At 46.3% G+C, this 11,795-nt stretch overlaps 1 protein-coding gene across 1 annotated transcript in view; it reads right to left on the bottom strand.

Annotated features, from left to right (window-relative positions):
* LOC101771345 (desiccation-related protein PCC13-62) overlaps nt 1-3,693 on the bottom strand; it is a 9,468-nt gene extending 5,775 nt beyond the window's left edge. Inside the window, exons 1-3 of the mRNA XM_004984351.4 lie at nt 3,250-3,693; nt 2,919-3,144; nt 2,443-2,798 (exon numbers count right to left, since the gene is read on the bottom strand). Of these exons, the coding sequence (XP_004984408.2) occupies nt 2,443-2,798; nt 2,919-3,144; nt 3,250-3,659 (992 nt within the window). The 5' untranslated portion in view covers nt 3,660-3,693. The remainder of the gene's footprint in view (nt 1-2,442; nt 2,799-2,918; nt 3,145-3,249) is intronic.
* Nucleotides 3,694-11,795: the final 8,102 nt, after the last annotated feature.

Raw genomic sequence — 11,795 nt, 5'->3', positions numbered from 1 at the left:
GAAGAGAAGAAGGGGCGCGCGGGGGGCGGTCTCGGGCGTAGGGGGGTTGGGTTAAAGTAGATATTTTGTTTACCGAAGGTCCAAATGTAGACACTCAGCAAAAATTTTGATTTGCCGAGTGCAATAAATAAAACACTCGGCAAACTTTTTTTTCCTCATTTTTCTTCGTTTTATAACATTTTTTCTCCATTTATTTTGATATATTTTAAAATACTCCATCAAATTACCTCAACGATATATATTTGATTGTTCTACTCATATTATTTCATTATTTTATACGGTTGTAGTTCAAATTCAATTTATATCAATTAAAATTCTATAATTGCACTTAATACATTAAAATTATCTAACGGTTCCAAAAAATTACAAAAAATTCACATGAAACAATATATGTTCTCTACTGCCTATACAAAAAATTTTGTAGTCAAAATAAAACTCGACAGTCACTGTAACTCCAATTCTTATCTAATCCTTCTCAATGCTACTATTCTTCTTCTGAGATGCTTCGTTTTGTAAATATTGTACGTGACAAAATGTGCGAAATCTTCTCAATTTTTTTCCAGAGCGTCCACGTATTATATCATAACATCATCACAAATCTCATGATTTTCAGACTTTGCTTGCTTTTTTTACAATTTAAAATTATTCGGCTACACGTTCGTGGTCGTGTTTCCTAAACAAAATGTTCAAAATTTCTTTTCATTTCGTGGGTCATGTCTCAAATTTGGCTAAATAACATCAATATCATTTTTTTACTCATTTTATTCTATAATTAGAATCACTTGCAGTTCAAATTTGACTTATACCAAAATTTTCCTTAAAATAGAATTAATTAAATAAATATAGCAAATAAATCCAAAAATATACCAAAATTTAACATGGAGTACCACATGTTGTATGTGGGGAGTAGAAAAAATTTCAAGGTGAAAAGAGGAAAAAACTTATATTTTTTGCCGAGTGTCAAAAAAACACTCGGCAAACCCCTCTTTGCCGAGTGTCTTTGCCGAGTGTCAAAGACACTCGGCAAAGTCCCCTCTTTGCCGAATATTTATTTTTGACTCTCGGTAAAGAGGAGGGTTTGCCGAGTGTTTTTTATTTGACACTCGGCAATTTTTAGCTTTCTCGTAGTGGATGTGAAACTGGTTTTGCGCAAATTAACTTCCCCTTTTCTATAAATTTCACAAATAAGGAAAACCTTGCCTACTTAGAGATAATCAGGGTTACACAACCATAAATTATCACGAAATACATCTTAAATTACGAAGAAAAGATGGCCCTGTGTGCTTGCTTCAAAACTTCTGCTAATATGTTGGTGACACTAGCAGTTTTCATCAACACGTAATGCCAGTGAAAATTATCCCAAGCCTACCTAGAGGAGCTTTTAGAATTCCAGTGAAAATTGCAAGCAGTTGGCTGCAGTTCCTAACTAGTATTGTTGTAAGTTCATATGGTCGCGCACCCAAAAGTATGGTATGCTATGTATCTTGATTGTGAGATGGTATGCTATATCAGCTGGAAAATACTATATATCAGTACTCCGTAATTGTTGTACCCCAAAAGTAATCTATTAAATGAAGCCAAAATGTACTTAAGAGGTTACTTCTTGTATCCGAAAACTCGAAAAGCAATCCACTAAGCTCAAGTTTCGTACATAAAAGGAATAGCGTTCTGCGCACCCCATACTCCATTTGTCATGCGGATTGCGATGGAACTGCAACCTAACTTTCGTCATTTAGACTATGCCACGGCTAGGTGTAAGCGTAGATAGGGCATTTATCATTAGATTCTCGTTTATTCAGAGTTCACTTTGTCAAATTTTCGTAAGTACAGTAGTAGACAGTTGTGACTATAACATTTTGTGAGTCTGATCTCTCTTGTAGCTAGGTTGCATGTGGCCCTGTGCTGCCACTACATAATTTCTTCCCTGAGCTCGTTGCTGATCCCCAAATCTAATCACCAGCAGAGCTCCAACTTCGAGTCTTCCACAGATCGACCACAGCGTGAACTAGAACGTGTCATCTATTATCCCAGGTTATGGATTCTACGGCAGCCGATTTTACCTTGCTTAAGATGCCCATTAGCTGCCTGCCTCTCTTCGTTACACACTGAACCACCCGAATCGCATATCTGTACGTAATCATGCAGCATTATTCAGCAACTCTTGCAAGTTGAACTAACCGTATATATGCTCCGGTTGCAGCATTCTACGCTTCTACACCTTATACATCATGTACTTATAGTTCGAGCTGCACATAAGCAGTGCAATATGTACTTCAATACATAGACAAACCAATCGCACGCTACTCAACACTTCACTCGATCAGATTAAAACTCATAATTCATGGACATAAAGAAGCTACCAAAGCAATGGCAACTATTATTAGCTAGTTTCCTGCAGGCAATTCGTTGGCTCATGATGTGGTTTATTTGCCAAGGAACGACCTGGCGATCTTCCCGTTGGCGCCATCCGGGTAGAACCCGCCGGGCACGTGCTCGTCGCCGGTGAGGTAAAGGATCCTGAGAAGCTCGGCGGGCGTCCGGGAGTAGGAGAGCGAGTCCCTGTCGGCGGAGAGCACGTTGGTGCAGATGGCGCCCTCGGCGCCCAGCTCGCGGGGCACCGTCAGCCCCTCGTCCTTCACCCCGCACCGCCCCAGCCGGTTGCGCAGCGCCGACACGCGGTCCGTGAACTCGGCCACCGTGACGTTGTACGGCGGCACGGCCTCGTCGCGGCGCCCGAAGAGGAGCGTCCGGAATGCCGCGTCCTGCCCTGACTCCACCCCCAGCAGCCCAGCTAGAAGCTGCACACATGCATATTTGCACATACGTGTATAGTGTACTGCACGATGTTTTTATTGACCACAGATGTGCGTTCGATCTTGAAAGAAAAGGATCATGGAATGTGTTCTTCAGATGGTCACCTTCTTCGTCTCGTAGCCGTCGATGATGGGGTTGGTGCCGACGTAGCCGTTGAGGCCGAGGTAGGGGATCACGTAGGAGGCCAGCAGGAAGTTGAGGCTGTTGATGTAGGGATCGAAGGGCGGGTCCAGCTTGTACCCGAACGCCTCGTCCATCACCCTGGCGAAGTTGTGGGCGCTGAGATCTATCAATGGCCGAGGAATCCCGCCGACCGTGCGCTGGATAGACCTGCATCGAAGGCAATCATACATCTTCAGCTGCTGCATGAAACTTTGTCATATATATAAACGAAGGTATGGTACGGTGAATTATATCTGGTCCTCGCTCACGAACCTGACGTGGCCAACTTCTTGGAGGCCAAACTCGGCGATGATGGGCCATGTCACCTCATCGAGGTTGGCCTTCCTGGCGCCGACGGACGGCGGGCCGCCCAGCGCCAGCTTCGGCGCGATCTTGTCGAGCCCCACGCCGTACGCCCCGTGCAGGAAGAACTCGACCTCGGTGAACTCCAGGTTCAAGGCGAACTGCATCGGGTCAACATCGTAGGGGAACACGGCCACCGGGATGCGTGGCGCTGGCGGCTGGCATGACGGCTCGCCGTGCTCGGAGGACATGGCCACCACTGATGGCCACTCCGGAGGACAGGTCGGGTCGACAAGGTGACCGCCGGGCAATGCTTCACTGCAAGACCATAGTTGCAGGAGCAGCAAGAGCATGAACGAAGCCGAAGCATAGGACGCCATGGTCTAGCTGAAGCTTTAGCATTGTCTGGGGGTAAACGGTGTGTTGCTTACCACATATATAGTGGGAAGCGTAACGTCCAGTCATCAGCTGGCAGCTACTCCTCTTCTTTTCCAGAAGGCTGAGGCGAGCAGCTTAGCTACCATTCTCGGCAGTGATTGTTGCCAAGTCTTTCTGATCCTGCAAGATAAGACTGACGTATCTAGCTGGAAAACAGGTCACTTATATTTGAAAAGTAAACTGTTCAAGTCGAAATGTACTTAATTGTTATAACAACTTTCTATTGGGCTTGAAATTTGATTGTCCTGGCTCCATCCTGAACTGACACTTCAGCTTCTTTTTGATGCTCCACGCACAAGCTGCAGTTATGCCAAGGCCAGGTGGAAGGTAGATACGGCCTTCATTGTCATTTTTTCAAGATTCAGACCAGTTTGTCAAATTCCCTGGCGATGATGGTAACATACAGATTGTAGTGTCCATCATTATGGTAAGTGGCAGCTCCTCCAGGCTCGCACGAATGCCGTACCTAAACCTCCTAGGACGGTCTAGACAGTGAAATTGATTGGTTGCTGCCAAGATTTCCTGAGGATGCAAGCAGCAAGCTTTCCTTATTTGAGGTCTCCCATTGAGATCGCCATTTCCTTTATCGGATGCCTTGAGTTATCTGACAATCGTGTCTATAGTTCCAGCCACATGCATCAGCTAACTTGAGAACCGACTTCGCACGCAATTTAACAGGAACTACACTGATCATGAGGGCCACCTTTTCAAGATAGGTGAAAAAGGTCAGGCACTGCACTTTACCAACTGAAACAGTTCAAAAATGTATTCATGATATGCTTGTACCTTAAGAATGAAAATATCATGGCACGCCGATAAACAACCAAACCACTTCTTCTTTTTTCCTCTGTCCAGTCATACATGCACTGCTATAGATGCGTCCAGAAAAGCAAGCAGGAGAGGAAATAAATGGTTGAACTGAATAATTGAAAAAAAAATCAATCTGTTTAACTTTGTGTTTGTAAGTGCAAATCACTTCGTGCAATTATATGACCTAGTCATCTAGACAAGTGAATTTCAAAATAGCTTCTGTTAGGTAAGAAAGAAGTGTGATACACAAAAACTCCATATGAATTTTAATGGGTAACGTACCCATCTTGACGTAAAAGTTTGAGTCTCTAAAAGTTTTGCGATGCTAGCCTTAAGATAGTCAACATACTAGGTAAACTTGTCTGTCCATGACATGAACCACAGATAGAGTTTCGATTCTAATTTGCATCTGAAAAAGGGAGATGAAATAAAAATAATGTATTACATTTCCATCATATATTATCATCTGAAAGTGCTAACCAAATTAGATTTTGTTTTGTTGTACAATGGCCAGAGCTTTGCAGAACTCTGAGTTAAATGAATTATTACTAGACACGCCAAAAACACTTAGCAGATGTCCCTGAAAGAAAAACAAATTGATGCAAACTTCTAATATGGGCATCCTAATATTAGCACAAATACATTGATGACTATCATGCTAACCAGCTACTCAGCTGAGACCTAAGCATCCCAGTGTTCTGTAAGTGGTAGCTCCTCCAGGTTGGCACAAATGCCGTACCTAAACTTCCTAGGATCGTCTAGTCCGTGAAATTAATCAGTTGCTGTCAGGATATCCTGAAAATGCAAGCTTTCATTATCTAAAGTCTCCCATTGGGATCGCCACTTCCTTTATTAGATTTCTTGAGTTATCTGACAACCTTGTCTGTGGTTCCAGCCACATGCACCAGCTAACTTGAGAACCGAATTTGCACGCAATTTAACACGAACCGGACTCATGAGGTCCACTTTTCAAGATACATGAAAGGGACAGGCGCTGCACTTTACTAGCTGAAACAGTTCGTGAATGTTTCGTTCAGCTTCTTTTTTTACGAACTGTTTCGAGAAGTGTAGTTACATGCCGATAAACAATCAAACCACTTTCCTCCCCTCTCCAGTCTTACATGTTGCCTCATTCAATTTTAAATGTGCCCAGCAAAGCAACCAGGGAGAACTAAATGGTTCCACAGAATAATTGGGAAAAGTCAATTTGTTTAACTTTCTGTTCAGAAGTGCAAATCACTCCATGCAATTATATAATCTAGGCAAGTCAAATTTCAATATAACTTCTGTTAGGCACAGAAAAAAGTACGATACACACAAACTCCATTTGTACCTTAATGGGTAATGTACCAATCTTGACGTACAAGTTTTGCAATGCAAGCCACTAAGATAGCCAACACACTTGCTAAACTTGTCTTTCCGTGAAATGAACCACAGATAGAGTTTTAGTTCTAATTTTCATGTGAAAAAGGAAGATTAAATGAAAACAATACATTACATTTCCACCATACATTATCATCTTAAAGTGCTAACCAAAACAAGATTCTTTTGTTGATGTTGTTGTACAATGGCCGAAGCTTAGCAGAACTTTGAGTTTGATGAATTGTTACTAAACACACCAAAAAACACTTAGCATATATATGTCCCTGAAAGAAAAGAAATTTGTTGGAAACTTGTAATATGAGTATCCTAATATTATCACAAACACATTGATCGCTATCACACTAATCAACTACTCTGCTAAGGCTCAAGCATCCCAGTGTTCTGTATCTGATGCAGGCATAAAGAGTTATAGGAACTCAACAACATGACTGTAGCTTCAACTGCGAGTAGTAACTGAATTTTCAGGCGCAACGCTCTTGAAATAATGCAGCACATGCAATGTGAAAACCATTTTCGCGTTTTTCCTCGTTCAATGCTACCATTTATCAGATTACATGATTCAGCTAAGCTGCCTGAGTAACCAGCAGGGATGCAGCACGCCATAATTTTCTTCTAATGGCATCACGACAAGTTAGCGCATTTGCCCTCGATTCAACAACCGTTTTTCTAAACTGAATCTATGATCCAATTTCAGAGGCCCGGAGAACTCCGGACATCAACCCAATCATGCAATAATATAAGATGCATACGCCAGCAGTCCAGGAAGCCATAGGAAAACTGTAAACCCTGCCTAAATCATTTTCAAGGGAAACAAGAAAAAGGCAAACGAAAAAACTCACTGTTGCGGGCACGCGGAAGGCACCGTTGCGGAATGCGGTTGGGATTTCGCCGCATCGACAAAGGGACGGCGCGAGGAGGGCGACAGCGACGCGCGTCCTGGGAAAGGCAGGGGTGTCCACACAAAGGAGGAAGTTGTTGAGGTGGTGGTCGGGGCGGGCGACAGCGGCTATGGAGGAGCGGGATTTGATATGCAGGCGCACGGAGGGGAAGGTGCTGCCACGGCAATGCTTTCCCCACGCGTAGCTCCATCGGCGCCGGTGGCCAGCGCCGGGCGCCGGCAGCGGAGGCGGCCGCCGTGCGTGACCGCGCCACTCGGGAGGCCGTCCGCGCAGGCGAATCGTAGCCGTCCGAGCTGAAACGAACGGTTCAGAAAGAAAACGTACGGCGGACGTGGGATGCGTATTCGTCTACGCCCTTAGGTGGGCTGGACGCCTAGACCGCTTGGGCTCCGGGCTAGAATTGTTGGCTGGCTGGCTGAGCTGGTGAAATTAGTAAGTGCGCTACATTGTTGCGGATCAGCCCAGAGATACGTGTAGGTGAAGCCCACAACAAAACTGGGCTATTATATTCCATTTCAAAACTGAGCTATTTTAGCCCATAGGAAAATGACTGCTGTTTCTTTTCGTTTTCTTGCGATCTGCGAGAGCTTGTTGACTGTTCCGTTTCTCAGAAGAAAAGGAGTAAACGAGGAAAGAAATGGGCTACTCGGAGCTCCAAGAATGTCTATATCTCCGGGACTGCGACCTCCCGCGATCTTCTTCATCTTCTCCGCAACGCAAAAGCGATGGAAAAATTATTGCAGGTTGCCCTAATTAACTGCGCGAAACCGTCGACTTTCTGTATAGCGAAAAGCATTTACTCTTGCTGTCTTGCACCCGAAGGCCAGGTCCCGGGAAACGGACAGCGTTTCACACCACACACCAGGCCGGTCACCAGCAGTCCAGCACACCAGCGCGGCGGCGCTCCGATTCGTCGTCGGCCGGTGCGTGCACGGTCATCAGTGCGTAAGTGAATTGCTCACTTCTCTGGTTGGTACATGCAACTTAATATGATATTAGGGTTAGAGGTCTCGAATTCGAATCGCGAGTGTTAGAGTATAAGTGAATTGACACCTCTACCTATAAGTTTAAGCTTTTGGGTTGAACTGGTTGGTATGCATGCAACCCAATAGTCACGTCACCGAGGCTTGAGCTAGCTACCACGAAGAGGAAGAAGAGAAACACTCAACTGCGCGTTCAATGCGACGAGGTGGACGTCTCGCGCGCCGCCCGCCGCCGTCGCGGCGACATGGTCACTCCGGAGACAGGGAATTATTGCGAATTATTGGGGGTGCGGAGGAAATGCGGCGACGACGACGGCCGGCTTATTGGAACCGGTGGCTCTTGCCAAAGTATCTTTTTCTTTTAGCGGGTATTGATCTGAAGGATCTCCAGGAGTGGGACGACGCTGCTAATCATTTCGAGTCGTCAGTGCGTGAGGTCTCCTTACTGAAGAAAGAGAGAGGGGCAGGTCGTCAGGGAATAGTGTCATAATGTGATGCACATTTTCAGGTTTGGCATGCCTGTATCAGTAATTCATACATCATTGCACTGGACTTTTCCGCCGGAAAATTACCAGCTGAAAAGCAGACGCGACGTGGTTTTCACAACTTCACATGCCGGAAGAGACGCAGACGTACGGGTACGGCACACACATGATTCTTGCTGTACACAAACGGCGGCCAAGCAGCAGGTAGTACGTACAAGAGAGCCACCACACAAGTGCACTGCCTGCCTAACCCGTGAACCTGATGCTGGGCTGGCACAACTTTCACCTGCAGCTCCGACTCCGAGCACGCTGCTACTCCAGACAGCACGTACAGCCCCCCATCGCTTTCTCTCCACGACTCCACGTCCAATTTTCTCCGACGATCAAATCCTAACTTCGTGGCCTTTTCAAGTCTGAACCCGCACGGGGGCTTCCTGCGGGCACGAACTTCCAATTGAAAAATCAAATATTCTTTCAACATGCCCCAAATGAAAATGTTGGGTCATTCAACCTTCCACAGGCACAATTAAAAAATACTCCCAAATTGAAGCACCGTGGTCTACTCCTAATCTGGCAATGAGCGCATATGACACCGATGCCAGGCTTAGCATAATGCAGAAACTGTTCGTCCTGCGCCAAGAAACCTGCCCCCCGTTGGTGAATGGTGAACTCGCGCGTTAACTACATTATCTCCCCGGTAAGCACCGCAGTAAGATACACGAGACGCCGCGCTCGCCGGGGCCGGCGGCGGTTTGCGGCTGGAAAGGTCGCCGCATCTCGCCACCCGGGAAGAAGCTTCTACCCCCCGGCCGGGCCGCGGCCTGCTGCCTGCTCCCGGAGCCCAGCGCCATGGTCACCGACGTTGACCCGGCCCAGCGCGCGTGCGCTGAGCCGTGCACGCAACAGGCAGTCGAGCAATGTCACGACTCACGAGCAACCGGGGCTGCGGCCTTTTAGCTGTAGGGCCATGACCTTGCATCAGAATGCACCAAGTGATCATCGCTCTCGAGCCGAAATTAGAACCGGGTCTGATTAGTTTACTCGTAAAACTACCATCTTTTCAGTCTCTGATCGTTCTTGCTTCTGGACTAAGACTCCCTGGGACGCACAGGATGATCGGACTCAAAAAAAACCGAGGGCCCTAGCCTGTAAAACAATGCGCCAATGCCCATGCCCGGCAGGATCTCCTTTTTCTCGAAAGCGCCTTTCGGGAATTGTTAAGGTAGCGAGGTTGAAGACGACTGCTAGCTGCATGCCCCGCTTTCACCGCCTACGCAGATCCATGTCAGCCCCGTGGCTGCTTGCAGGGCAAAGTCGCCACCTACTCGTTCTGGAATGTGCGTGCCCATCCGTCTGATTCAGCGCTGAAAGGATCTCCCTCGCCTACCAAAAGGTTCTCTCTCGGCTCTCCAGCGTCTCCAGCCTGTGTCGAGCTCACGAACTTCGTTTTTTATTCGGAGATCATGGATTAGGTAGATTAGAAAAGTGTTTCAGAGGCTTATGGAACAGAAGTTCAGCAATTTACTACTAGTTTCTTTAGAAATTAAAATTGCCCGTGAAGGGAGACAGCATGCATTGTTTCCAACAACGACTGTTTGTCCAGTCAAATAAAAGCCAGATAAGGTACATGATGCAGACAGAAATGCGTCGGTCAAAATGCACAGTGTCTCTGGGTCTGCTTAGAGATAGCAACACTGTCGATGCCTCGAATTTCCAAACCCTTTCCAAGAATAGCCACAGTTTCAGACAATTATTCAGTAAAACCTAGCTGTAGAATCCTGAAAATCAGTACACCGATCACGATTTTCCGTCAGACGACCTGATCAACACGAGGCGAACGTAACCGGTGGAGTACTCATCTGTTCCGTAGGGTCGAGAGCCATGAAATATTGGACAGGGAAAATGCAGCACAACCATTCGTGCAAAGGCCCCCATATTTGCCTCTTAACCAAAAGTTTCCTTTCCTGAAATGACACAAAGTTTCCTGGACACGCATCCTCGACCGCCTAATCAGCCTGAAAACTACACTCATTGCCAAATGGTGCGGTGTTCTCAACATCGCTAACAATTTTTTGAAGGAAACATCACTAACACAATTTAGAAAGCAAGACAACCAAGAACCGCACTATGAGTTGCGTACTGAGAAATGAACAATTCACCACCACGGTAAATGCAGGCAAAAAAAAAAATCGAGCTGCGCGAGGCGATTGCGGCTCGCAACTGGACGCTACAGGAAATTTTAGGTCATGGGGGAGATCGAGATGTTTCAAGCTTTGAGGAAATTACAAACCGCTTTAGTTAGTACGAAAAAAGTTTTTTCCGGATAGGTACATGTGCACTTTGGTAGGGACCAATTGGTTGAGTACATGGGAAATCATTCTGGCATTTTGTCCCTACTCACTAATTTTTGTTGTTGGTGTTTTTCTTGATGGGCATTAGACAAGCGCACATTCTGAAACGAGGTGGGTTTTCATGTTTGGTCAGCTGTAGCTGTTCATCCGATACGGATTTCAAGTCATATTTTGAGTTTTCTTTGGTTACACCCCGGAGAAGATACAATTCTAGCCCTATCTGAAAAAATCATGAAAGGCGAGAGATGGTTCGCTGAATCTAGAGAAAGATTTTGCTCTAGTGGAAAAAGCATGGGCTTGAGATTCAAGCGTTTCAGTCCGGCTTGAGGTTTAACTTTCCAGTAGCTTGTTACAGTTACCTAACACAAACCTTGACCAAGTGATTACAGGCCGCAAAAAGGGTGTGTGCCATCTAACAAGTGTATAGGAATATAGCAGTTGGACCATGCTAAAATTGCCAACCGAATCCCATTACCGTGACCTCGCGCGCATTCCCTATCATGCAAACAGCAAAGTGAAATCGAGCTGCAGCATGAGAGAGGACCAATGGAGAATGGATGACTCAAAAGTTACCTTTTGATGCAGGTCCAGCGTGTGATGCCGGTGGTTTGCAACATCTACCAGCATCATGCGATACCATGAAAATAAGGCGGCGGCCGTTGCTTCCACAGATATTCTTCTGCCCCATTGTTGTATCTAGGTAGTAAGATTATTAGTTGCAGCATAGACCTGCCATCATAGTTAACCGAAAGGCCAGAACCTCACGCCAAGAAAAAAAATAAAGTTGCCATGGACACTTTACGTTGCTAAAGCCAAAGTGCCAGAACAGATTGCCCATGACTGATGAACACATATCGGCAACCTCAAAGGCTCCACCGGATCTCTGGCGATCCCGGGCGAATTTGACCTGAGCCGGACATGTTTGGGGCCTCATGGCCGGCCCCGTTCGTCCCGAGGAATCCGAACCGAACGACGCCTCCTGCATCGCCTGCTCCCCACCGGCGACAGCGACCCAGCCGGTGGATCGGCGCCGGCGGCTGCCCACGCTGAAACTGTGTGAAATTGAGGGGTGGGGGGGGTTTCTCTCTCACGAAAACGATAGAAAAATGGCAGCCAACATCCATCGTGCCGAGGGCTATTGCACCAACCATATCCCTATCCCCTTTG

The sequence above is a fragment of the Setaria italica genome, chromosome IX (assembly GCF_000263155.2).
Source record: "Setaria italica strain Yugu1 chromosome IX, Setaria_italica_v2.0, whole genome shotgun sequence".
In the NCBI taxonomy this organism is placed as follows: Eukaryota; Viridiplantae; Streptophyta; class Magnoliopsida; order Poales; family Poaceae; genus Setaria; species Setaria italica.
The sequence above is the reverse complement of the archived record's forward strand: the minus strand, read 5'-3'. Positions and strand labels throughout refer to the sequence as shown.